General features: G+C 41.1%; 2 protein-coding genes across 2 annotated transcripts in view; one reads left to right on the top strand and one right to left on the bottom strand.

Annotated features, from left to right (window-relative positions):
- Positions 1-924: 924 nt before the first annotated feature.
- On the bottom strand, positions 925-1,818 carry CAPZA3 (capping actin protein of muscle Z-line subunit alpha 3). Its single transcript, XM_073329772.1, has one exon. It carries the CDS (start codon positions 1,816-1,818, stop codon positions 925-927), a length of 894 nt encoding a protein of 297 aa, XP_073185873.1.
- Positions 1,819-3,175: 1,357 nt separating this feature from the next.
- The window catches only part of PLCZ1 (phospholipase C zeta 1), a 122,648-nt gene continuing 100,658 nt past the window's right edge, over positions 3,176-25,165 (top strand). The window contains exons 1-3 of the mRNA XM_073319008.2: positions 3,176-3,304; positions 4,097-4,220; positions 7,660-7,894. Of these exons, the coding sequence (XP_073175109.1) occupies positions 3,294-3,304; positions 4,097-4,220; positions 7,660-7,894 (370 nt within the window). The 5' untranslated portion in view covers positions 3,176-3,293. The remainder of the gene's footprint in view (positions 3,305-4,096; positions 4,221-7,659; positions 7,895-25,165) is intronic.

Genomic DNA, 25,165 nt, shown 5'->3' on the forward strand with positions numbered 1-25,165 from the left:
GTTTCCCTTAGTTTATGTGACTGCATTATATCTTTCCTCGAGATAAATATTGATATATGTGAACAAAACTTGGAGGTTGAGCTTCTTGGGTTTCAATGCTATTCTGATAATCTCATATTTGTCCCTTAATATCCTTATTAAACAAGCATTACCATCTGCCCCAAAATGAAAGTTAACATAAAATGTGAGATTAAATTCAATTATTTTTATTTAAAAATGTAAGTCAATTTAAAACTGGTGAAAAATACATAGAAATATGACTTTCCATATTGGATCAGACAAGTGGTCCATCCAGACAGTATCCTATCTCAGGCACCTTAAAGACTAACCGATTTATTTGGGCATAAGCTTTTGTGGGTAAAAAACCCCACCTTTTCAGATGCATGGAGTGAAAATTACAGATGCAGGCATAAATATACTGACACATGAAGAGAAGGGAGTTACCTTACAAGTGCAGAACCACTGTTAACAAGGCCAATTCTGATTCTCCACTTGTAAGGTAACTCCCTTCTCTTCATGCGTCAGTATACTTATGCTTGCATTTGTAATTTTCACTCCATGCATCTGAAGAAGTGGGGTTTTTTACCCACGAAAGCTTATGCCCAAATAAATCTGTTAGTCTTTTAGGTGCCATCAAACTTCTTGTTGTTTTTGTGGATACAGACTAACATGGCTACTCCTCTGATACTATCCTATCTCTGACAGTGGTCAGTGCCAGCTGAATCAGAAAAAGACGGGAAAATCCTTGCATTAAGAAAAACATCAACCAGTAATAACTTTTAGATATTACTGAACTGGATTAGATTCAAAATGGCAACCTTGTGGTAAAAGGCTTTATATTCCCCATAGCCAGAAAAAAGTCAAATGAATAAAATAAATCCACTTTCCATAGTGATCGTTAGTTTTATTTGGGCTATATTTTACTCAAACAGTGCACTTCAGGACACTCAGTGGCACCTCACAACTGGAAATATTGGCTTTCATGCTCTGATTGGTCAGCAGTTTATTCCAGTTAATGACAGTGCGAGTGACTGGGAGCTGCCTTTGTAGAATTTTTCTCCAGATTTCATTTGTCAAAGCTTGGAAGTTTTCCAGCATGGCAATGTGAAATTTGTTGTCTTCAGTTTTTATGAGTTTCACAAAATCTATGGCCAACTGGGCTGGGTCAATTACATGCAAGGTCTCTTCAACAGTCTTGCAGATTGTCATGTGGAGATTAGCATCTTTAAAGTAGTGTACTTGCATATGAATGGCCCCTGTAACCTGAGTAATAACTGGAATCTGGGAAAAAGTCCATTCACCTTTCCAAGGACAATTCCAGAAACCCAGCTGTTTGTACTGATGACCCACAATACAGACCACAATTATCTGCCTGTTTTTCAATTTTTTTCTAAACACACTGCAGTCCCCTGAAGGAAAGTGACTATTCACATATGCCTTTAAAGCACTATTTAGGGCTGTTCTCCATAGCTCTGTCTCATCCCATGCTACCCTATGGAGCTGAAATTTGTTTGATATTCCACTCAAGTGATCAAATTTGAAAGAAAATTTATTTTTAGGGTCAAAAAAGCTATTTCCTCCTACGTCATTGTAGCGAGTCACCAGCACATTGGTTCCTTTTATTCGGACTAAGGTGAAATTGTTCTTATTGTGATGGGCACAGACCTGGGCAGCCTCTTGCCTCATCAGGTCATCGTCCTGGACCAGAATACAGAGATCTTCAAAAACACGGTAGAATTCGCCTGGAGGTGCCTGATACAGCAGATGGCATATGACCCACTCTTTCTCTTCCTTAGACAAATCACATTTGTTGGACATTGTGGTATATTTCTGTGGTGGTGAACCTGAAATGAAAGCATGAACAATTTGCTAATGTGAAAATTGTTATTAAAAATATTTTAAAACACCTGAGGATGTCACAGCAAAAACGTTTCTTGGTAACATCCAGAACTTTTGTGTGTGCTCTAAAGCTGTACCTGGAAAGATCTAGAAATATTAGTGAGATCAAAAGAAAATGATTAAACAGAGCTAGAGCTTTTGGAAAAATTGTCACAGTGGAAAATATTTACTGGCAGCACATGAAAAACTAATTCTCCTAAGCTATGGCCATGTTTATGTTGTCATATGGAAGACGGTTGGCTAGGGATCCACAAATTAGGATACCAGAATGAAAACTCAACTATGGAGAGCTTCAACATGAATGTTTTAGAGAACCAGAAACATACTCAGAAGATGCAATGCTTTTGATAAAGCAACAATGAAATAAAAAGACTGGAAAATAATAGACATAGTAACAATAAAAATCACCACCCTGGAAAGCTCAAGAACTGTTGATGATGTAACGGTTTTCTGAAATGGCCCTAAAAAATCTAAAGCAGCTGAAGCGAGAACAGGTGGAAAGAGTTCTGGGTAGATCTAGAGCAGTTCCCAAAGCTTTTATTAGTTCACCTACCACCTTCTTAGAGAACTGTTGCGACATGAGCACATGGAACATCAAGCGCACACACTAGCCCTGGCCCCCGGATCATGTGCCACACTTCGGAAACCCCTGATTTAGGGCATATGAAGGGCGAAAAGCAACAGTGAGTTTGCCAGGCACTTGAACGCTGGAGGAGGTAAGGGCTGCAAATGACCCTGGGACTATCCCGCGGGTTCAGTGGGGCTAAGAAGTGGGATAAATGGGCAGGGGGATAAATCCCCAGGGCGAGCCTGGGGCTTCTGGAGGGTGGGATGAGGCGGGCACTGCACGATCTAGCCCTGGGGCAAAGGGAGGAAGGGCCCTGCTGGGCAGGTTCGGAAGGCCAGGCGGACACAAGGCAACACGGGATGCAACCCGCCTCTCTGGCGGGATCCGACTACGGCAGCGGAATTGGCCCAGCTGTGCCGCGTTGCCAGGGTACCGTGTGAGCGCGGGAACAGGTAAATCACCTGCCGCCCGGGAGCGGGTCTCCTCGCCGGCCACGCGCGGCGAGGGGGCCGGAGGAAGCGGGTCTAGTCGCGTGGCCTGGGGAGAGCGAGGAGGGGCGGGGGGCGTCCCACGTGGCCGGGCCGTTTGTGGCGTCACAGGCCCCCCGCGTGCCGGCCGGCGCTCCGGCGGCGACGGGTTCTCTCTTCCCTCTGGGCAGCGGCGAGGGCGGTTGGCCGGGGAGGGGCGGGATCCCCGCGCGGTGGGGGAGGCGGGGAGGAGGGGTCCTGAGAGGAGCCGGGCCGGGGTGATGCCGCGCTGGGAGCCGCTGCTGACACCATCGGAGTGACCAGACCCCGGAGAGGCGCAGGGCGATGCGGAGTCCACCATGGAGGCCAAATATCCTTATCATCGACCCCGCCCCCGCCGCGCGAACAGGGCGGGACAGACTCCCCCTCCCCCGTGCACTGGGCACGTCCCTAAGAGAGAAGACCCCGCCCCCGCCAGGTCTCCCCGACCCCACAGTAGGGAGACACCCCCCCCCCCCGAAGAAAAAAAGAGTCCCCAGTGCAAGGCCGGCCCACCTTCCCCCAGACCTCCCCCCCCAACACCCCTCCCTCCTCTGACGCTGTTTTGAAACCCCGTTAAGCTCTTCTAGCCACCCCCATTAACAACCGAAATCTTCTTCATTGTCACTCAACCTTGTGAGCTCCCTGTCCACATTAGCCTGTTCACACCTGGCTCCCCATTGCTTTCACGCTCCTGCACCTCTTCTACCCTTTTTATTGCTTTCCTCCACTACCCTATTTTCTTTAATCTGTGAATCCCCCACCCCCTTCACTCTTTACCCGCATTAAACCTTATTCCTTTTCACGTTTACTACCATTGGATGTCTTAACGCATCTGTTTCCATTTATTGTCTATGCCATTTCATCTTTCTTATCCCTTTTTGCCTTTCTTCCCCATAGGCTGCTCTTCCTCCTCCAGCACCCTTTAGCCCAGCATTGTAACAGAATAAATAACAGAAATATTTTTCAGTTAATTATTTGGAACCAGAGACGGAGAAAGTATAATAGTAGAAAAATCGCTAATATGTTTGGCTTAAGAATCAAATGCATTTCCCCCCCCCCCCCAAAAAAAAACCAAAACAATTAAATGCATTACACATTTCCTTAACCTGTTTTTCCTTACATGGTTTTTGTCCATCATTCAGGATGAGTTTAGAAACGGAAAGATTAATTTAGACAAGACGTTGAAATTACTTGTTAAGTTAAACATCCCTTTTGATTACGTTCATGTAAAATATGTTTTTAAGGTGAGAAAATAGCCATGTATTGATGTAAGTATATTCAGAATGACCAGACACCTAAGGGACTGTTTGGTTGGGTTTTTTGGGTGGTTTTTTTTTTAAATATTTTTGTTAAATAAATGTGCCAAATTAACGGCTGAGTGGACAAAAGCCTAGTATTTATCTGTAGCATGGCATAGGCAGCATCAATACAATCTCTTTCTTACTGCCTCCCCAACATGTTCTGGGATCATCCCTAGGTGATAGGAGGAGAATTCAGTCTCCACAAAACCAATACCCTTTTTAGTTTCATTAGAATTGATGATGTTTACATCTTACTATAAGGAATTGAATTAACTACAAAATTAATTTAACAAAGGCCACTAGTCAACCACCAGTTGGCAAAGGGTTTACTGCAGTGTTTGGATTTCAAACACACTAATAATTGTCAAAAAGATAATTAACCAATAGGATCTCAAAGAGTCAAATTTGACAACTATTGATCAAATTTGTGTTAATTGTTATTACAAGAATAATAATGATTTGAAATGGAATGTGCATAGTTTTAAAATAACATTTACAAGTCTCTAGTTTTAAATTAGCACTGCAAACCTGGCAGGTAGATTTCTTTGTAGAATGGTAGATAATATCAACTTCCAAAAATGTTGACTTGATTCTATTGTAGGATGTTCAACATTGAAACTATTGTATTGAAAAGAAATCTCTTCCTATTCCTATGCTTTCCTACTCTATGAAAAATTTTCTAGAAATAATGTGACCATTTATTTTTATGAAGTGGATATTTTGTGGAACAGAAAATTCATGGCAATATTGGTGTACCCTTATGGTAACTTTGTGTTTATGAGACACTTTTGCAGTTGCATTCATTTCATTTACTTGAAGGTGTTGACTTTGTTGTATGAGGCCATATGTGGCTTGGATTCTGGCTACCTGAAGAATGACTTCTCAAATCATAACACCACCATGACAGTTCAGGTTAACTAAGGTGTTTCAAGATAATGCTCTCCAAATTTAAACACCGAGGCTGATGACAAAGCATTTTTGATGGAGGACCCTCAACTCTGGAATTTACTTCCTGTAGCAGTCTTACAAAGCCTGAGTGTGCTGACCCTTTGGACGCTCTTGAGAGTTAGCAAATTTTGAGTTTATTGCTTTTATGGGCTTTCTGTTATGTTTTTTTTGGGGAGAAATTTTAGGTAAATGACTGTAGACTGAAAAAAGAATAATTACTTGAAGGAGTGGCCTGTGTTGAATAGGAATGATCTGATTGGATACAGTACTATTACAAATTCATTGCTCTTTAAGAGAGAGTTGAAGGGCTATGACTAAACAGTTCATTCTGTATGAGAGACACATATGCAGGTGTTTTACCAATGTACTGCTTTTCTTTTTCTTTCCTTTTTTAAAATGTAAATATCTTTTTCTGGCATATTACTTTAGGTAAAATCAGAAGAAATGGGGAGATTAAGATTTGTTAAAGAATAATACATTTTCTGAAGCTTTCATTTAAACAGGAAAGCCTTTTGTTAAACTTACTACATTTTCTGTATAGCAAAGAGTTGAGGTGCATTAATGAAACTAAAGATATGATAAGGAACTAGAGACACAGAGAAATCTATAGATTGCAGTGCTATTGTAGCCATGTTGGTCCCAGGATATTAGAGAGATATGTTGGGTGAGGTAATATCTTTTATTGGACCAACTTTTGTTGGTGAAAGAGACAAGCTTTTGAGCTTACACAGACCTGAAGAAGAGCTCTTTGTAAGCTTGATAGCTTGTGTCTCTTTCACCAACAGAAATTGATCCAGTAAAAGATGTTACCTCACCCACCTTGTGTCTCTAATATAAATCTGTAGTAATCTTTCTATCTAGATACTTATATAGCCCCCATTACTGTAGTTTCCAAATGCTTCCGTGGAGCTGGGAAGTTGCAATTTCTCAGTCAGTACTAAACATTTATTACTAGCTTCGTTCAAGCAATCAGTAATAAGATACTAGTTTGGAAAGGAATTAATAGATTATTGTTAGAAGCCCCCCAAATACTTTTCTGTTGCATTGATTTTGGTTACTTAATACAATTTTTAGTTTTACGCCAGTTTACACATTTAGAAATCTATTTCACTAATGACTAGATTGCTCAGGAGGGAACTAGTAATGTAATATTGAATCTTTCATCTCTAGGACATTGTTTCAAATCCATCCTAGATTGGTAGTAAACAAAAATCTTTATCAAATGATAGTTGGTCATTTTCCTTGTCAGGCCAGTTTTTACTAGGCACTAGCCACCATGGCTGACATAATATAAGGCACTAATTACTATCCTCCATGGTAGTCTCAGGGCTTAAGAACTGAATAATACTAAATTTCTCTCAACTACAGTGGTGATCTTTGTAGAAGAGAGTTGAAGCACATTGGTAGAGGGTAGTGCAATGAAGTTTTTATTTAAATTTCCTGTGCTGTGTTTGTTTTGCAAATAAACAGAGCTTGTTCAGTCACAAGGGCTAGCACATTATGGCCCCTTTTATGAACAATAATTTAAAAAAATTAAAGAGAAAAAATGTACACTGGGAAAACTGAATTCCATATATTATTTAGATGATTTTAAAAGATAAATTATTTTGGTGAGTCTTTGAAAAATGTGTATGCCAGAGATACTCAGTTACCCTCATTCTAATTTATTTCTACCTCTTTTTTCACCGTTCTTATTTTCTAGTGGCTTTTGATAATCAAACATTGAAATGAATCCATATTCTAACATTTTAAAAGCCCCATTTACAAAAAACGTATGTATAATTTAGGAATTCTAAGTGTATGAATAGTTGGTCAGAGCTTAACTGATCTTAGTCTCTTAAAAGTGGAGCAAAGTCATATCTTTAAACTTGAAAAAAACATCTTAGATGTGACCTGCCATAGGACTTTGATCTTATGATAATTTGATCATTCTTAATTCACTTGTTTGAGGAATGTGTACTCTTCCTAATTTTAAAATAGAGCCTTACAGTATTTATAAAATTATTTAAAATAGTAACTGTTGATGTGTAAGAATATATTTATTATTTCACTATCATGATAATCGTTCTTTGTGATACAGTTTTATGAAATTTAAATACATGTTTCAGTACAAGATTTTGTTTTGAATTCATGCATTCTAATCTGATAATATAAAATATACACAAATATTTTGTAATTGACAGTATGCAGCGTTGTTATGCAATACAATTTAAACTTAATTACTTAAAATAATAGACATTTTTAAGAACCAAGGCCAAATTCTAAGATTTACTATCTGCATCACCTGTTAGAACAGAATAGTATTGGATCATGACCATGTACTGAAGAAACATTATGGCTCAATGTTTTAACTGATATAATGGCTCTGTTACATTTTTACATTTTAATGCAGTGATTTTAATGTATGTAAAAACTCAATCATTTTTGTTTTCAGAAAACAAGTAATCAGCGGAAGACTGGAACTATTACTATCGAAGAATTCAGGGCAATTTATCGAGCCCTTGCACACAGAAGTGAAATACATGAACTTTTCTTCAGTTATTCTCCAAACCGCAAAATTCTACCTGAAACAAACCTGATTGAGTTTCTCAGAAAAGAACAATTTGTAATTGATGCTGATGAAGCAATTGCCTCTGAACTCATTGCAAAGTATGAACCCATTGAAGAAGGTACACTATATCTTTAACATAACACAAATGTTGGATTTTCAGATTTTATTTTACTGTGTTACTATTTATGTATGTATGTATATTTATTTTTGAATACTTAACTGACTATAAAAATATTATGAAATGTATGAAAAATCTGTAAACTGTGTAAGATAAGTATCTGCTTTCCTAAATAAAGTAAGAGAGAATTTGAGATTTGTTAGTAAGCACGTGGACAGAATATTAGTTGTTTTTCAAATTCAGATCCTTAAACTACAATGGATATATTATCACAAGAAATCTTTAATACATTCACCATAAATTTATACAGGATATGGCTCAAATGTAGGACACACAATTTCCTATAGGTAGGTGATTCAAATTCCAGTTTTGTACCCCAGACCGGTCCAAAAGTTGTATAGGGTCTCCTGTGTAGAAGCATTTTATGTAAGATCATGGAAAAATATGGCTAGCCCTGAATATTTTGTTAGGCCCATGAGAAATGTGAAATGGCTCTTGCTGTGCTGGGCTGTAAAACTGTCTGACACTTCTTGTTGATTGAACTAGTCTATCAAAACTCATTTTGTTTTATTAATCAAGATGAATTTGAATCACGCGCTAAAGAGATGAAAAATGAAAACTGTATGTCCTTAGCCAAATATCCTCTCCATCATATGATATTGCTCTTCAACATTAGCTTACAATAGAAGAATAAATATATTAAAATGTATTTTAAATGTGCAAAAGTAAAATGAAGTTTTGAATCATTACTTATTTTGTAGCTAGAGACCTTTTTTTAATTTGTCTTGTTGAAACTTGAAGACTAAGGACAATAATTATTAAAACAAGAATAAATCGTATCAGAACTAAATTATATGTAACTTACTTTAGCTTAAAAGATCTGTTTCACAACCACATTAAAATGAAGATAATTTTTTGTGAGCTCCTTAATAAAAGAGTTTGATTTTGTTATGTTATTTGTAAGTCGGTTTTTGTTAGTATATTGTTATCAGTTCAGTACAAGATAGGACATAGCTTACATGTCTCCGAATAGTACTAGCTTTTGATACATTACTTCAACCATGTCATTATTCAAGTCTGAATGTGTGTTTTTAAAATACTAATAAGTATCTACGTTTCTTTCAAGTAGTGACAATCATACTTTTGGAGTGGGTACTTACACATAAGACTCACAAAGTTGAGTTGAGTGCTGTTGGGAACTAAGCAAAAATTGATACAATCAAGACCCTGTATACTGTGCAACAAGCTGAATCTAAATTCTGCATTAAGGGTCCAGACTGTGTGCAAACTCAGTAAAATAATACAGCATTGGTGTATACTTAGTTCACATTTTCAAGAGTTACTTTGCAACCATGACAACTAGAAATATATGTATTAATTAAAAAAGAAAAATCAAAGCTTAGATTCTGAAGCATAATTCTGGGGGAAGGGGAATTCCACTGCAAATACTATGGCCATGGAAAACACGCAGCCCTGAATATAACCCACTTATGCTATAAAACATAGCCCCAACAATAAAAATTAGTTAATTAATTACATTGTCTGCATTGTATTAAATTTGTGTGTAAGTACAAACAAATGTTGATAATACACCTATTTGGATTCTCCTTATGGGACATTCCATTAGGAGAATTGCTAGTATTCTCTATCTAGTGTTTTTGATTGCTCAGTATTCTGAGTGCAAAATGGATCATAAGAACATAAGAACGGCCATACTGGGTCAGACCAAAGTTCCATTTAGCTCAGTATCCTGTCCTCTGACAGTGGCCAGTGCCAGGTGCCCCAGAAGGAATGAACAGAACAGGTAATCATCCTGTGATCCATCCCCTGTTGCCCACTCCCAGCTTATGACAAACGGAGGCTAGGGACACCACCAACATTCTCAACCAATTTAATTTTAAAAGCACCCAAGAATGCTTAACCAGTTGGATTGTTCAGTTAGCTGAACATCTCCCATCTCTTTCTGGAAGAGAATTGATCTCTTGTGGAATATAAACTACAATATAAAGGCTCTTCTACTTTAATTGCTATGGTGTGAAATTATTTTCAATTATACCTATGTTCTGTATGATTTCATAATTCTTTTCTTGTCTCTTAGGCTATCAAGGAGTGGTTGGACTAAGGTTTGGGGGTAGTTTTACTCAGGGACAGATCCTTTTTTATTACTTGGTGGGTTTTTAATTTATGAAAAATTATATATAGGTATACTACAAAAATATTAAAAATAAATGTACTAGCCTAAAAGTTGTCGTCTTATATTACTTTTTTCCATTCCCTTTTCTTCTTCTTCTATGTCCTGATTTCATTCTTTTCTTAATTCCATTTTGTTTTTGTTTTTCCTATTATTTTCTGTATGTCCCCTGTTCCTTGGCATTCTCCTCTACCCAGTTTCTCTTCCGCTCCAGTTTGATCCATCCACTGGAAATAAAGGGAAAAGTGAATTGTTAAGGATCATATATCCCATTGGCTCTTCCCACTGGCTCTCAACTTGCTAAGAGATAAATGAAGTGCTTATGTGGAGATGGAAGATCTTCAGGGGTCCCTGATCTCCCTTTCTGACTGCTACCTCACTGCCCTGGGTATAGTGTCTGGGAAGACCATGGATTTGTTTTGCGTGTAATAGCCCAATTACTTCTGCTACAGTTTAGAAAGTGAAGGCTGCCTTAAGTGATGTAGCTTCTCTGCTGAGCTTCATTGCTCTGTGTGACAAGAGGCAAAATTTGCAACTTAGCTGAGAAGAAGCAACACGAGGGCTAATTATAGCTCTTTTTGGGAGCTGAAGTTCAGACATACCTCTTGAAATTAACATGGGTGGGCTGCCATATGTTAGGTGATAGATCTCCCAGCCTGAAGGGCAGTCTGTCTGTCACAGTGATCCAGGATTGGAACCTGCACACCATTAACAAATATAAAGCAAGAAGTCACAGAACACAGGTCCCTCAAAATGAAGTAGTTGTCCTATTATAACAACATTAAAATTTCATTTGTTTTTCCACATTAAGATATCTTGGCAGCTTCATTTTCGAAAGGACAGAGCTGCTAGAGTGTGCATCAGAACTTTATTCTTGTATTACAAGAATGAAACTTATGAGCTGAGTGCAGTTTATATACTACATATGACCTATAGTCCCAGAGCACTTTCCAGAACTGTTGAGAGAGCTCTCTTTCACCCTCCAAGAGTCCTGCACCCTTCTTGCGTGACTTCCTTTGCTTATGGGCCAGCTGGCCTTTTCAAATTGGAGCAACTCTAGGCTCTGTATTGGTTCTGCCCCTGTTCCATCTACTGTAGGTTCTCTGAGCTGTTGCTTCCCAGCCTGAGGCACTGCTGACAGCAAGCTGAGGAAAATCAAAGCTCCAGAGGGGAGAGAATATTTCCAGCTGGGGCAATATAGAGCTTGACTCTATTCTCATGGTCTTGGCATAGAACCCCCTGTTGGCCTTCCTGATAATACAAAAAACTGAGGGATTTTTGATGCTTTATTAAACATTTCTCACTGTCCAATCAGAGCTGTAAAAGCTTGGCATGCAGCCAATGCCCTTCTGAGGTTTTATTTCAAGATAGAAATCTTATATTGAAGTTAGTCACCTTACATTTTCTGAGATGTAATGTGTTAATACTATATTAAGTAAAACTGCACAAAAATGTTTTATTATTTTTGTAAAACTATTTTTACTGAATAATATGGTAAAAAGTATTAATAATAGTCTGGTCTGACTACCCAAGAACCTTGTGTTTATCCTTGTAATGTCTAGTTTTAGTTTTAATTTTAAATACTAAACCAAATACTTGTTTGTTCATCTGTGAGGAAATTGTCTTAATAATTGGAAATAATAATATTCAGTGAACACCACTGTGGCTCATGCTTCTGTTAATCAACAGATAATCCCACTCAGAATTATTTATTGGAAAATTTCAAACATGATTGACATGATAGCTCACTCATATGTAGTATATTATTAGTCCATTTTGTACAACTGTCATTCTGAATTGTGTATAGAATATTCTTAATCAGGATGACCTATTGAAATCCTGTGTCAACCTAACCTTATATATTGCAGTAAGTAAGTGAAGAGTGCAGATTTTGACACTTGATTGACTGGTTCACGATTAGTAATAGCCATTTTCTGATAAGCTTGATAGCATTGATATGTTAAGGTGAAAACAGCGAATAGTGACCAGGCTTTATATATGTACGCTACATAAAAATATCTATGAATGTTAATATCTGTGAAGGTAAGAGACTTTTTAAACGTATGAAACCAGATAACTATAAATTTGCTAATCGTATGAGGGAGCTTATATGTGTGTTTATTCCATTAACAGTGTGGAAAGTTCTCAAATTTGCTTTCACAATTCAAATTTCAGACATAAAAATACTGTATGAATAAGTTATATGGTGTGCTAAAGCTTCCCAGTTTTGGGAAGTGCTCCATCATGAATGTGAGACTCATACCTGACAGCTGTCCCTTATTTAACTTTCAAATTTGACCTCTATCCTATACAAGCCTTCTGTTATCTCTCATTTATTGTTATAAATTTAAATCAGAAGTCTTGAATCATAAAGTGAGATTAAAGAAAACATCTTTAATACTAAATTAATGAGTTCTACATACCTTTAAGCTCTGTATTTTTCTTGTATGATCCTTTCTCCAGCATTTGCTTGGATGGGATTTGAGGGATAAGATGTAGATCTATGAATCAGACATGCCAAACCTACCAAAAAAAAAAAATCCCCGCAGAAATTGGGTTTGTTTTTGGCTTAATTGGCTTGTGAGTTGCTTTTTTGGCTTGTAGCTTGTTGCTTCTTTTTTTTTGATCGGCTCCCAGCAAGCCGGGGCAAGCAGGGGCAAAGGGGGGGAGAGAGTCATGGGTGCACAGTGGGCCCACCACAGTCCCAGACTACACCCCGGGGGGATCTAGTCAGAATGTTGGGGTTCTTAGGGATTGGCTTGTTTTGGCCTTGTTTTGAAATGGGATTAGCTTGATTTTTGGCTTATTGTGAAAGTCGGGGTGCTTATTTACCATGTGAAAGTTGGAAACTGCTATGAATGCTTATTGCGGTCCTGGCTGGGATGATTTAATTGGGGATCGGTCCTGCTTTGGGCAGGGGTTTGGACTAGATGACCTCCTGAGGTCCCTTCCAACCCTGATATTCTATAATTCCTCTTCACTATTTTTGAAGTGGGGGCCACTTTGCAAAAAACCTTCAATGTGAGAGGCACATCAACCCGACACAGACAGGTGAACACTCCCAAGTTCTTTGTTGGTTGATATGGTAATATTACCGTTATCGGTAATATTGCTTGGGCTGCAGGAGGGAGTCTGGGAGGGGGCTCAAGGCTGGGGCAGGGACTTGGGGTGCAGGAGGGGCCATGGAAGGCTGGCTCTGGGAGGCTGGTGGTTGGGTGGTGGAAGAGCTATTCAGAACCTGCCCACTGGAGGGGGCGGCACTTACTTTGGACAGCCCCGGCCCGGCCCCACACTGCTCCTGGAAGGGGCCAACGTGCCCCTGCGGCCCCTGGGGGCGCACGTGGCTCTGCATGCTGCCCCTCTCTGCAGGCACTGCCCCTGCAACTCCCATTGGCCACAGTTCCCTGTTCCCGGCCCTTATCCCCTTGGGTCTTGGGGGCATGCTGGCCACTTCCGGGAGCAGCGTGGGGCCGGGTCAGGCAGGGAGCCTGCCTTAGCTGCAGCCCCACTGCGCTGCTGGAGAGTGTGATCAACCGAGAGCTGCATTTAGGGTCCATTGGAGCCATCACTAGCTTGCGGGCCTTGTAGTGAAGTACAGTGGCTTATTGTTACTATTTGTCATGTGGTAGCTTGCAAAAGTCCAAGTTTGGGAGCCTACTGTGTTAAGAATTACACAAAAACTTTGGAAAATACAATCCCTGCCTTGAAGACCTTGCAAATTCATATTTTGTAGGTGATAGCAGAAACCTAGCACCTATATATTTTAGCATCTAACAAGTTATGCAGAATTGCAGCTATCCACAGTGTTTATCTGCAGGTGGAAGTTCACCATTAGTTTATCCTTAGGAAGTCTGTTCTTTTTCCAAAAGGCATTAGTAGGAGTTATATGTGTATTGATTGCAAAATAGAACCCTTAGAAGTTAGGAATTATTACTTGTTGGTAATGCTTTTATTACAGCAAAACAACAACAAAGAAAGTAAAAACTATTTTCTTACTGGAGTGGTGGAAACAAGTATTATACTTTGCTTTTAGAATACAAGTTGTAATTTGTCATTGTGCCAACAAATTTAATTCTCTAGAGTTCTATTTTAGTATTTTAATCTTTCGAATATTAGTTTTTACTTTCAGTAATTATTTAAAATCTGCTTCTTATGGATTAGCATAGTGGAGAGGGTAACATCCTTCTCTTTAAAGAGATTGAAAGGATTCTTTGAAGTATTTGTAGTCCACCTAGAATTCCTAACGAAAGCTACTCCATCCAGATGAATGGCAGTTTTGGCACACTCCCAATTTTAAGTGATGAACTTCTGAAGTTGCTGGCTACAGAGAGCCAGAAAAATATGTCAGTCTAGCTAATGTTGGTTAACAATACTTTTAATGCAATTTGATAGAAAAAGTTCTGAGAGATACCACAGTGCTGTGTACTTTTTTCAGTCAGAGAAACATATCTGGAATGCAAAAAACAAAACAAACACTTCCCTAACTCAGAACGTGATGTTAACAGTGCTGATCTACCAACCCGCTGTAAGGAAGAGAAAAAAGTCAGTTCATGTACGCAGGTGTAAGGATTATAGTGCCAGCTTTTTCTCTGGAGATTATGAGATGACTACTCTCTGCCCTGTGCACAGAAGGCAACTATTCCACTTTTTCTGTCTCAAGCAAGGGGAATAAACATACACCACAGGCTAAATGATTCTCCATGATAAAAGAGCCCCCTAGGATCATTTTCCAAACTCCTTCCTTTTGAAAACTGTCTTAGTTTCAAGGAAACAAAAATGCTCTCAAGAACTAAATAAACAAAAATAACGCTCAACTCAACCAACTAACCAAGCCACCCCCCCTCAAAAAAACAAACAAATCACAGCAAAGAAGCACAAGGAAACAAAACCAAAAAGGCATAGATATAATGTTATCATCAGAGTCTTCCAAACTGTCAAATGAGGGAAACACATAATAAAATCTGGAAAGTCAGGACAAAATATTCCCCTTAGACATGTCAATCTATGATAGAGAGAACAGTTAACATTCTTGCTTTTTACATTGATTAGGAGGGAGGAAAAGAAAAATAATAATTTTTTTTTTGACAGAAGTGATTTGGACATCTTATTGCCTTCTTGGAAGAAACAAGATGATATTGTTGAATAGAAACATTCCAGTAAGGGCAGACCTAGGAATAATGTATGAAAATTTACAAAATTTCAAGAGAAAGTACCCCCCCACACACACACACATCCCTAAATATCTATCTGTAATGCAAATAGATTGGTGGCCATGCTAGCTATTTTTACAAGGATCCGAGGGGAGAAAAAGATTGAGGCTTTCCTCAAGGAGGAACTCTGAGGCCTTGGTGACAACCTTCTAAACATGTTCATTTATAGAGCAATGATATCAGAGCATTCCCACTGCAAAGGATAAATCATTACAATTAATAGTGAACAAAATACAAATTACACATTTTCCTTTCTGCCAGTTGCATCTATTGATATGCCCAGATTTTCTTTAAAGGACTGTGACCTTCAATACAGTCAACAGGGAGAAAAATATTGCTGAGATATTAGAGGACATCTAGCTAACCATCACAGTTCCTGTCTTCTGCAACATTTATAGGCAAAGTGTTATTTGGGAGACTTTTGAATAAGACTTGGTGAAGCAGCTAAGGGAGAAAAGCATACTTTTCCATCCTCAAAACTCCAGAGGAATTTAAAACAGCATAGATTTGGAAGTGATTTCTTTTCCCCTTATTCCTAGACAGAATTTCAGAAGAGAGATACTGGTTTTCACAGGATGAAAATTCAGATATAACAAAAGCTCTACTACTACAAGGATACTAAAGCAATATCTGCCATACCATCAGAGATAGTCTAAAACGTATTAACATTACTTTCTTCTAACATAAGAGTGGAAAAAATCTGTACATGACAGGAGGGCTCAGGAACATAATAGAAATCAGATTATTCCTGGAAACAAAGTCTTCCCTTCCATTCATATCCAGTGTCTGGTATCTTATTCAGATGAAAACAATTTCAAGGAAGCAGTAAATGCTTGCCTCTTAGGGTGGAAGAGACACATATGACTCAGAACCAGAAAAGATCTTATATTTATAATGTTTTGTGGTTTCTAAAAAAACAAACAAAACCATAATGTTCTTCAAGTAGTTGGAAATGAGTGTTCCACTCAAGTGTACATGTGCCGAGCGTACCAAAGCTGGAGAGTTTTGCCTAGCAGTACCTGTAGGAGTGGCATTCATCCCCTCTGGCCCCCGCCCCTCAGTTTCTTCTCACTGCCTGCAGCTGGAGTCGGAGCATTCGGTGCTGTAGTTTATCTCACACTTGTTTATCTTAGTTTCTTGGGGGACTTTGTTGTATATAATTAGTATAGTTTAGTACTCCCTTAGCTGTAGTTTATAGTAGTTAGTGAGGATGGATAGATAGTCACCCTGGGTGATGTTTTCACCAGGGTTTAAAAATTGTCCATCATGTGGGGTGTCTATTCCCAATAGCGATCCCCACGTGTGCTGTTTGTTGTGCCTGGGAGAAGGCACATTAAAGAAACTTGCTTCATCTGCAAGTTTAGAAAGAGACTGCAGGTAGTGAGGGACTTGCATGTGAAACAGCATCTTCAAGAGCAGGTCAGGAGGCCCACATTGGCACCAGAGACCTCTACAGATCCTCGAGCCCTGCAGTGTCCTTCAGAGCCAATGCAGGATGTTGCTCCCAGCATGAGGTCTGGTGCTTCCCCAGTGAGGTAGAGCGATCATTCTCCTTCCTCTGGCCCTCCAAGGAAGAGATACCACAAGATGGACCAAGACCATTCCAGGACTCAGAGAGATTCCTCTTTGTCTCCTAAGAGCAGTGCTGACTAACACCATGATTTCTCCGGTATGTATGATGGGCCATTTAACCACTTCCTGCTACTGCGCCAAGATCAGTTGGACACTGTACTGTCGTCTGTGGTACTGACAACATCAGCATTGGTACTGACTGTCTTTATGCCACTGGCATGCCATGTGGCATCAGACCTGCTCTGCCCCTCTGTTTCTGATTCCCCAATAATTCAGGAGCATTCAGTTTCTTCTTCTTCTGCAGTGCCCTCAGCACTATCTGGACTACTTGCAGAGTTGTCTTGTTCATTGTCACCGTATTCCTCTCTGCCTAAGAGTCAGAGTGGTGGTCAACATCCTTTTTGGTACCAAGGGGCCCATCTTTGGTACCATCAGGTGCTGTCTTTGGCACTGATGTTGTCTTTGCTTCAGTCCTCATCTTCGGAATCAGTACTGACCTTCGCTCCGGGATCATTGTTGACTCCGGTACCAAGTGGAACTGCGATGTCTCTTTTGGTACCGAAGCACCAACTGCTCATTCGTCCTTGGTACATTTGCCATCTCCGTATTGTTTTTCAGATGAGGCTGGTTGTTTGATTGCCTTGTCAGGGTGGCTCTTCTGCTACCACCAGACGACTTCTAGGGCTCATTGAGATTGAGTGCGAGGACATCTTCCTCTTTTCCCTCGCCTTCAAAACGCTTTTCTCAGAAGATCCTAAGATCACGATCACTACTGAGATTGGCACCATTCCCTCAGTAGGGATGGGGCCCTGGCCTAATACCTACTGGCCACTGAGCATAGGGCACCAGCTTCTAAAACATACACAATTATTACCCACTTGCAAATGGGTTAATAGCATAATGGCATTTTCCATCTATTATTTCTAAACACACATCCTATGGCTGCAAGGCATTTTTATTGCATTCCTTTCTAATTCCAGGTTCCTCTAAGCAGGCTCTCAGTTCTACTATTTTTCATTCCTGGGCATCTTTTATTACTTATACTCTATAATCCCTGGGTTCCATTACTGTGCAGATCTTTCTCGGTCTAGGTGGGATTCTTCCAAATAATGACTTTCATGTTAATATTTTGGTTTTGTGCTGGGGGTGGAAGTCGCTGGCTGGAGGCAATATTGTTGTGTGGCAGGCATTCAAACTGGTATTTCCTTTCCACATTCTCGTTGGCCCACTATATGACACACTCAGTTTTCACAGAGATTTTTTTAAGTCCCACAATGATGTCTGTTGTGGAGCCCCTTGCTTTACACTCTACTGTCATCCACAGGAAGTTTCGCCACGCCTTGAACACAACAGGTTCTCAATGCACATCACCAGAGGAGTAGGCTTGCTATCCAGATACCAGCAAAAGCTGCACACAGGAGTGCATCGTCTCCAGTATCTTCCAACATCCACGCTGTTAATAATCTAAAATACAGAACAAAACTTTCCCCTCGCTATATAGCGAGAGGCACTATTACACATCTAAACTAAATTTTAACTGCAGTTACTTAGTCCAAGTCATTTCTCACCAAGCTGGGGGCTCTTGGGCTTTGAGCATCCACTTAGGGCTCAGCAAATTTATCAGCTCTGATTTACGAGGACTGGCTGGGGTAATTCCCTTAAAAATAAAAACAAACTTATCATAACTATCCCCATGTAAAGAGATAGCAAAGAAAGCATTGGCCACATCTAAAATTGAAAATCACTGGGCCCCTCCGACACTGTCTTACTTTCTTCTGCCTGCATTTTCAACTTGAAGACTTCCTGCTCCAGCTTCTCACTCACTCTGTCACTGTCACACACTTGCTTCTGCATTGCCACTATCTGTGCTGCTTGAGTCAGAGTTATAGCCCAGAAGATGTCTGACTCAGACGTCAGGGGAGCTGCTTCCTTTTCTTTCTCAACTTATATTTCTCTAATTCCTCCACTCTTGCCTTTAACTGATTTTTTAAAATGTATTACCATTACTACCATCTGCTTACCGAGCTGCAGGAAAGCCCAGGGGCTGGTGAAGGCTTCAGGTTTCCAAAGACCATTACCATATTCCTGAACAAAATCCATGAAGCTGTTACCCAAAACCATTTCCATCTTTCCAGATATAACCTTTTCTTCTGACACATTTTGTTACTTGACCAAGCTACCAGCCTGAGTCCCAGTAACAGAATGTATCCATAAATTGACTCGCAGACTACGACATGGGAATTACAGATTGCTACCCTGTCCCACTGTCCTCTAGTCCCTGTTGTAGCTAACTGTGTGTGTACCAATCGTCCCCTTCCTCTCCACCAATTCCACGAGCACATAAATCTGTTACCCAGAGTTATCTGAAACCAAAGCTCTGGTAACTAGTCTCTGTTTTCCAAGCGGTGTCAGGAAATAAATCAGTGTGGGACACAGCATCTCCGTCTGATAAATGTTTGGTACACACAAGAGTGCTTTCACCCCAAAAGTCTTGTTTTTATTGAGTCTAAAACACACATCAAAACCTATCAATAGTCTAGAAGCACCCCAGATAGATATAGTTACCCAAAGTCTGAGGTGGTATTGAGTGATTCAGCAGCAGGGTTCTGGTGGTCAGCGTTGCTCTTAGCCACTGGGGAGTTAGGGGTCAGTTTCTTAGCTTGTCAGCAAAGTCTCTTCCAGCAAGAAACTTAACAAATATAGGCACTCAGACCCAAGGTCACCTATTCAAATTGCCCCTCCCCTCCTTCTCATGAATCTGTCCTTGTTAATAACATGCTGCTGTTGTTTTGTCTGCCTAAGCAAGGCCAAATTATTCCTATATGGGGTCTTTGCTTACATCTTATGGGGTTAAGTGCACAAGATGGTTGCCAGTTATGTTAAATCCAGTTCTCTCATAACAACCCCCACCATTTCCATATCAATGTTCTGGAGCTTCGGGCCATATGCAATGCACGTAAGAGTGCAGATCAAGGGTGCAGTGGTTCACATACTCGCTGACAAGACCACTGCAATGTACTATATGAACAAACAAGCAGGAGTCCACTCTAATCAGCTTTGTCAAGAGGAAGTAAAGTTCTGGTATTATGAATCCAAGAGAACATCATTCCCACAGCTGCTCATTTACCAGGGACCCAGAATCATTTGGCTGATTATCTCGGCAGGAATTTCTCCCAGGATCACAAGTGCTTTTTGAAGATCAGTGTGCAGAAGTCCATATTCAGAGAATGGGGCATTCCTGCTATTGACATGTTTGCAACAAAGGACAATAAGAAGTGCCATCAATTTTACTTTTGAGCAGATCTCAGACCAAGTTCCTTATCCAAAGCCTTTCCTCTGAAATGGGGATTGGAACTATTGTATGCCTTCTCCCCGATCCCACTAATTTTTCAGGTCATCCTCAAGCTGAGGTTTGATCATGCCAGACTTATTATCATCACACCAGCTTGACTGAGACAACGTTGGTTTTCTGACCTCCTCAGTCTGTTTGCATATATTCCTATTTCTTGTTGTCCCTATATACTGTCCCTATATACTGCCATTTACAACACACACTTTGCTTCTCTACAAAAGAAAAAGGACACTAAACTTTCTAAACTACTACATGCCACAAGGGGCCACAGCAATGGTTCCTTCAACCACCCAGCAATATTGTTAACCTATCCAACTATACTCTCAGCCCAGCAGAAGCAGCTGTCCTATCTCGGGGCCTCTCCTTCTGCCCCTCCACCCCCACAAACACGATACAGTTCTGTGGTGACCTAGAATCCTATTTTCGATGTCTCCGACTCAAGGAATATTTCCAACATACCTCTGAACAACATACTAATCCACAGAGACCTCCCTACCAACACTACAAAAAGAAGGATTCTAGGTGGACTCCTCCTGAAGGTTGAAACAGCAGACTGGACTTCTACATAGAGTGCTTCCACCAACGTGCAAGGGCTGAAATTGTGGAAAAGCAGCATCACTTGCCCCATAACCTCAGCCGTGCGGAACACAATGCCATCCACAGCCTCAGAAAAAACTCTGACATCATAATCAAAAAGGCTGACAAAGGAGGTGCTGTTGTCATCATGAATAGGAATGAATATGAACAAGAGGCTGCTCGGCAGCTTTCCAGCACCACTTTCTACAAGCCATTACCCTCTGATCCCACTGAGAGTTACCAAAAGAAACTACAGCATTTGCTCAAGAAACTCCCTGAAAAAGCACAAGATCAAATCTGCACAGACAAACCCCTGGAACCCCGACCTGGGATATTCTATCTACTACCCAAGATCCATAAACCTGGAAATCCTGGATGCCCCATCATCTCAGGCACTGGCACCCTGAGAGCAGGATTGTCTGGCTATGTAGACTCCCTCCTTAGGCCCTACGCTACCAGCACTCCCAGCTACCTTCGAGACACCACTGACTTCCTGAGGAAACTACAGTCCATCGGTGATCTTCCTGATAACACCATCCTGGCCACTATGGATGTAGAAGCCCTCTACACCAACATTCCACACAAAGATGGACTACAAGCCGTCAGGAACACTATCCCTGATAATGTCACGGCTAACCTGGTGGCTGAACTTTGTGACTTTGTCCTTACCCATAACTATTTTACATTTGGGGACAATGTATACCTTCAGATCAGCGGCACTGCTATGGGTACCCTCATGGCCCCACAGTTTGCCAACATTTTTATGGCTGACTTAGAACAACGCTTCCTCAGCTCTCGTCCCCTAACGCCCCTACTCTACTTGCGCTGTATTGATGACATCTTCATCATCTGGACCCATGGAAAAGAAGCCCTTGAGGAATTCCACCATGATTTCAACAATTTCCATCCCACATCAACCTCAGCCTGGTCCAGTCCACACAAGAGATCCACTTCCTGCACACTACAGTACTAATAAAAGATGGTCACATAAACACCACCCTATACCGGAAACCTACTGACCGCTATTCCTACCTACATGCCTCCAGCTTTCACCCTGACCACACCACACGATCCATCGTTTACAGCCAAGCTCTGCGATACAACCGCATTTGCTCCAACCCCTCAGACGGAAACAAACACCTACAAGATCTCTATCAAGCATTCTTACAACTACAAAACCCACCTGTGGAAGTGAAGAAACAGATTGATAGAGCCAGAAGAGTTCCCAGAAGTCATCTACTACAGGACAGGCCTAACAAAGAAAATAACAGAACGCCACTAGCCGTCACCTTCAGCCCCCAACTAAAACCCCTTCAACGCATTATTAAGGATCTATACAACCTATCCTGAAGGATGACCCAACACTCTCACAAATCCTGGGAGACAGGCCAGTCCTTGCCTACAGACAGGCCCCCAACCTGAAGCAAATACTCACCAGCAACCACATACCACACAACAGAACCACTAACCCAGGAACCTATCCTTGCAACAAAGCCCATTGCCAACTGTGCCCACATATCTATTCAGGGGACACCATCACAGGGCCTAATAACATCAGCCACACTATCAGAGGCTCGTTCACCTGCACATCCACCAATGTGATATATGCCATCATGTGCCAGCAATGCCCGTCTGCCATGTACATTGGTCAAACTGGACAGTCTCTACGTAAAAGAATAAATGGACACAAATCAGATGTCAAGAATTATAACATTCATAAACCAGTCGGAGAACACTTCAATCTCTCTGGTCACACGATTACAGACATGAAAGTTACAATTCTTCAACAAAAAAACTTCAAATCCAGACTGCAGCAAGAAACTGTTGAATTGGAATTCATTTGCAAATTGGATACAATCAACTTAGGCTTGAATAGAGACTGGGAGTGGCTAAGTCATTATGCAAGGTAACCTATTTCCCCTTGTTTTTTCCTAACCTCGCCCCCCAGACGTTCTTGTTAAACCCTGGATTTGTGCTGGAAATGGCCCACCTTGATTATCGTACGCATTGTAAGGAGAGTGATCACTTTAGATAAGCTATTGCCAGCAGGAGAGTGGGGTGGGAGGAGGTATTTTTTCATGCTTTGTGTGTATAAAAGATCTTCTACACTTCCCACAGTATGCCTCCGATGATGTGAGCTGTAGCTCAAGAAAGCTTATGCTCAAATAAATTGGTTAGTCTCTAAGGTGCCACAAGTACTCCTTTTCTTTTTGCGAATACAGACTAACACGGCTGTTACTCTGAAACGTCTCAGTTCTGCGGTCAGATTTCTCATCCAGCACTGAGCAGTTTGCACCTCACAGCATGGATTCTATATGGTTAGATAAGGAAGAGGAGCACTTTTCTGAAGCTGTTTCACAGGTTCTACTTAACAGTATAAAGCCTTCTATTTAGGGCTACCTATTTGGGTAAGTGGAAATATTTTTCAATTTAGTCCCTAGCCTGAGGGATTCAACTGATACAATCCTGCATTCAGGACATCCTGGAGTATCTGTTATACCTTCAGTCATCTGGTCTGTCTCTCAGTTCACCGAGGGTCCACTTGGCAGTAATTTAAGTGGTTCATGTTCCAGTGCAAGGGACATCTGTTTTTTTGAATGCCATAGTAGTCAGGTTTCTGAAATGGGTCATTCATCTCTTTCCACTGGTGAATGAAGTGATTCCTCAGTGGGACCTGTACAGTCAGATAACCTAACTGACGCCTCGGACCTACATTAACCCTATCAGATCCTGTGTGGGGGTATGGATCCCATCACAGATAGATAGATAGATTAGATAAAATAGTCCTAGTTCCCTGGGAGGTTATACCCAGTTCTCCTGCTCTCAAAATGTTATCTGTCATGCCAAGTGGCAGTCCTGGTGAGCAATGGACACTCCCAGTGCATGGGGTGCCTTAGGGAATCTCATATTTCCCAGAAGTGTAATTTCTGTGCCTGCTTCTCACCTAGCGACCCCCTTGTCTCTGAGTAAATCTGCTGCTTCTACTGTCTCCGAGCCACACTCCTCAAGGGCATCTAAGAGGAAGACTCAAGATTCCTGTCATAAAACTTCCAAAGATTGTCCCTTGAGTTCTCCAGGAAGGGAATCTACCTCCAAAAAATTGCAGTCTCCAATTACTCTAATGACTTCAGTAGCATCTTCTCTTCAATCTGGTACTCATGAAGCTGTTGGTTCCTCAGGTACCAAGGGCACCGAAAAACCAAACGTCTCAGGCCATGGACCAAGGCAGCAAGAAGAGCTCTTCCTGTGCTCACTCAGTGCTGAAGAAGCCCACTTGCACTCTGACTGCACTTTCCTTGGGGTGGCCATCCGCTCACTCAGCCACTATCACTTTGGTGTAGGCCATGGACTTTATGAGTTTTTAATCCATACTGCATGAGTTTCAGTTTCCCCAAGATGTGGCTGTATCTGAGACACCCGACTCACTGCTGCATGGTTCCAACATGTTTTTGGTACCAAGGCCATTGGGATCTTCTGAAATTTGCCCAATACTGACTGCTTCACTTCCAGTTTCTCCTTGGGCTCTACCTTTTCACAATGAATTGGAGGAAGAAGATTATAATAAATAAATAAATAAATAAATAAATTATTATTATATTATAATAAATATAATAATTTGCCTCGGTCTCCCAAATATTGGTACAGGGCTCTCTGCCTCATGGGTGTAGAGGCCCCTTTCCAGAAGTTTCTGAAGGAGCTATTACCACTTGTGATGCACTGTCTTAGCCACTATCTCGCTGGTATGAGTATCCATGGGTGCCCCCTCCTATGCCTTATGCAGCACCTCCTCGGCCATACTGGAGCTCTTGGGCGGCATATTACCAGCAGTTCTCCAAGGCTTTGAGCACCATGTGTCACAGAGATAGACAGCCTTCATCACTTTCCGTCTCTAGGAGACCTGAACTTCAGGAAGAAACCTCTGAGGAGCAGGAAGCTGGAACTGATGAAGAGGTCTCTCCTCCTCCCAACAATCTCCTCATCTCCAGATAAATCAGTTCTTCTTTGAGTGCTGTCTCTGTAGGTGCTCTACTTCAGGATCACTGATACTTGGCATCGATGGTTCTCCAGTGCCGATGGCACCGGTGCAACCGGAATCACCAAATGCCTCCAGATTCTTAAGTGACGAGAAAGCTGATATGGATGAGACAATCTTCTACTCCGAATACTCCTCTCCATTGGGCACTGAACCACCACCATTGCACACAAGTGCCAGGGAATGCCTATACAGTGACATGCCCCCATGGCTGACTAACCTGTGGATGTGCCCCCCTTGCCATTCCCAATACAATGGGCACAGTGGGACCCGGGGGCAGTTTACCAAGCTCAGACCCCAAAGGCCCCACAGAGGTGACAGATATGCCCTGCTACAG

The sequence above is a fragment of the Lepidochelys kempii genome, chromosome 1 (genome assembly GCF_965140285.1).
Source record: "Lepidochelys kempii isolate rLepKem1 chromosome 1, rLepKem1.hap1, whole genome shotgun sequence".
In the NCBI taxonomy this organism is placed as follows: domain Eukaryota; kingdom Metazoa; phylum Chordata; order Testudines; family Cheloniidae; genus Lepidochelys; species Lepidochelys kempii.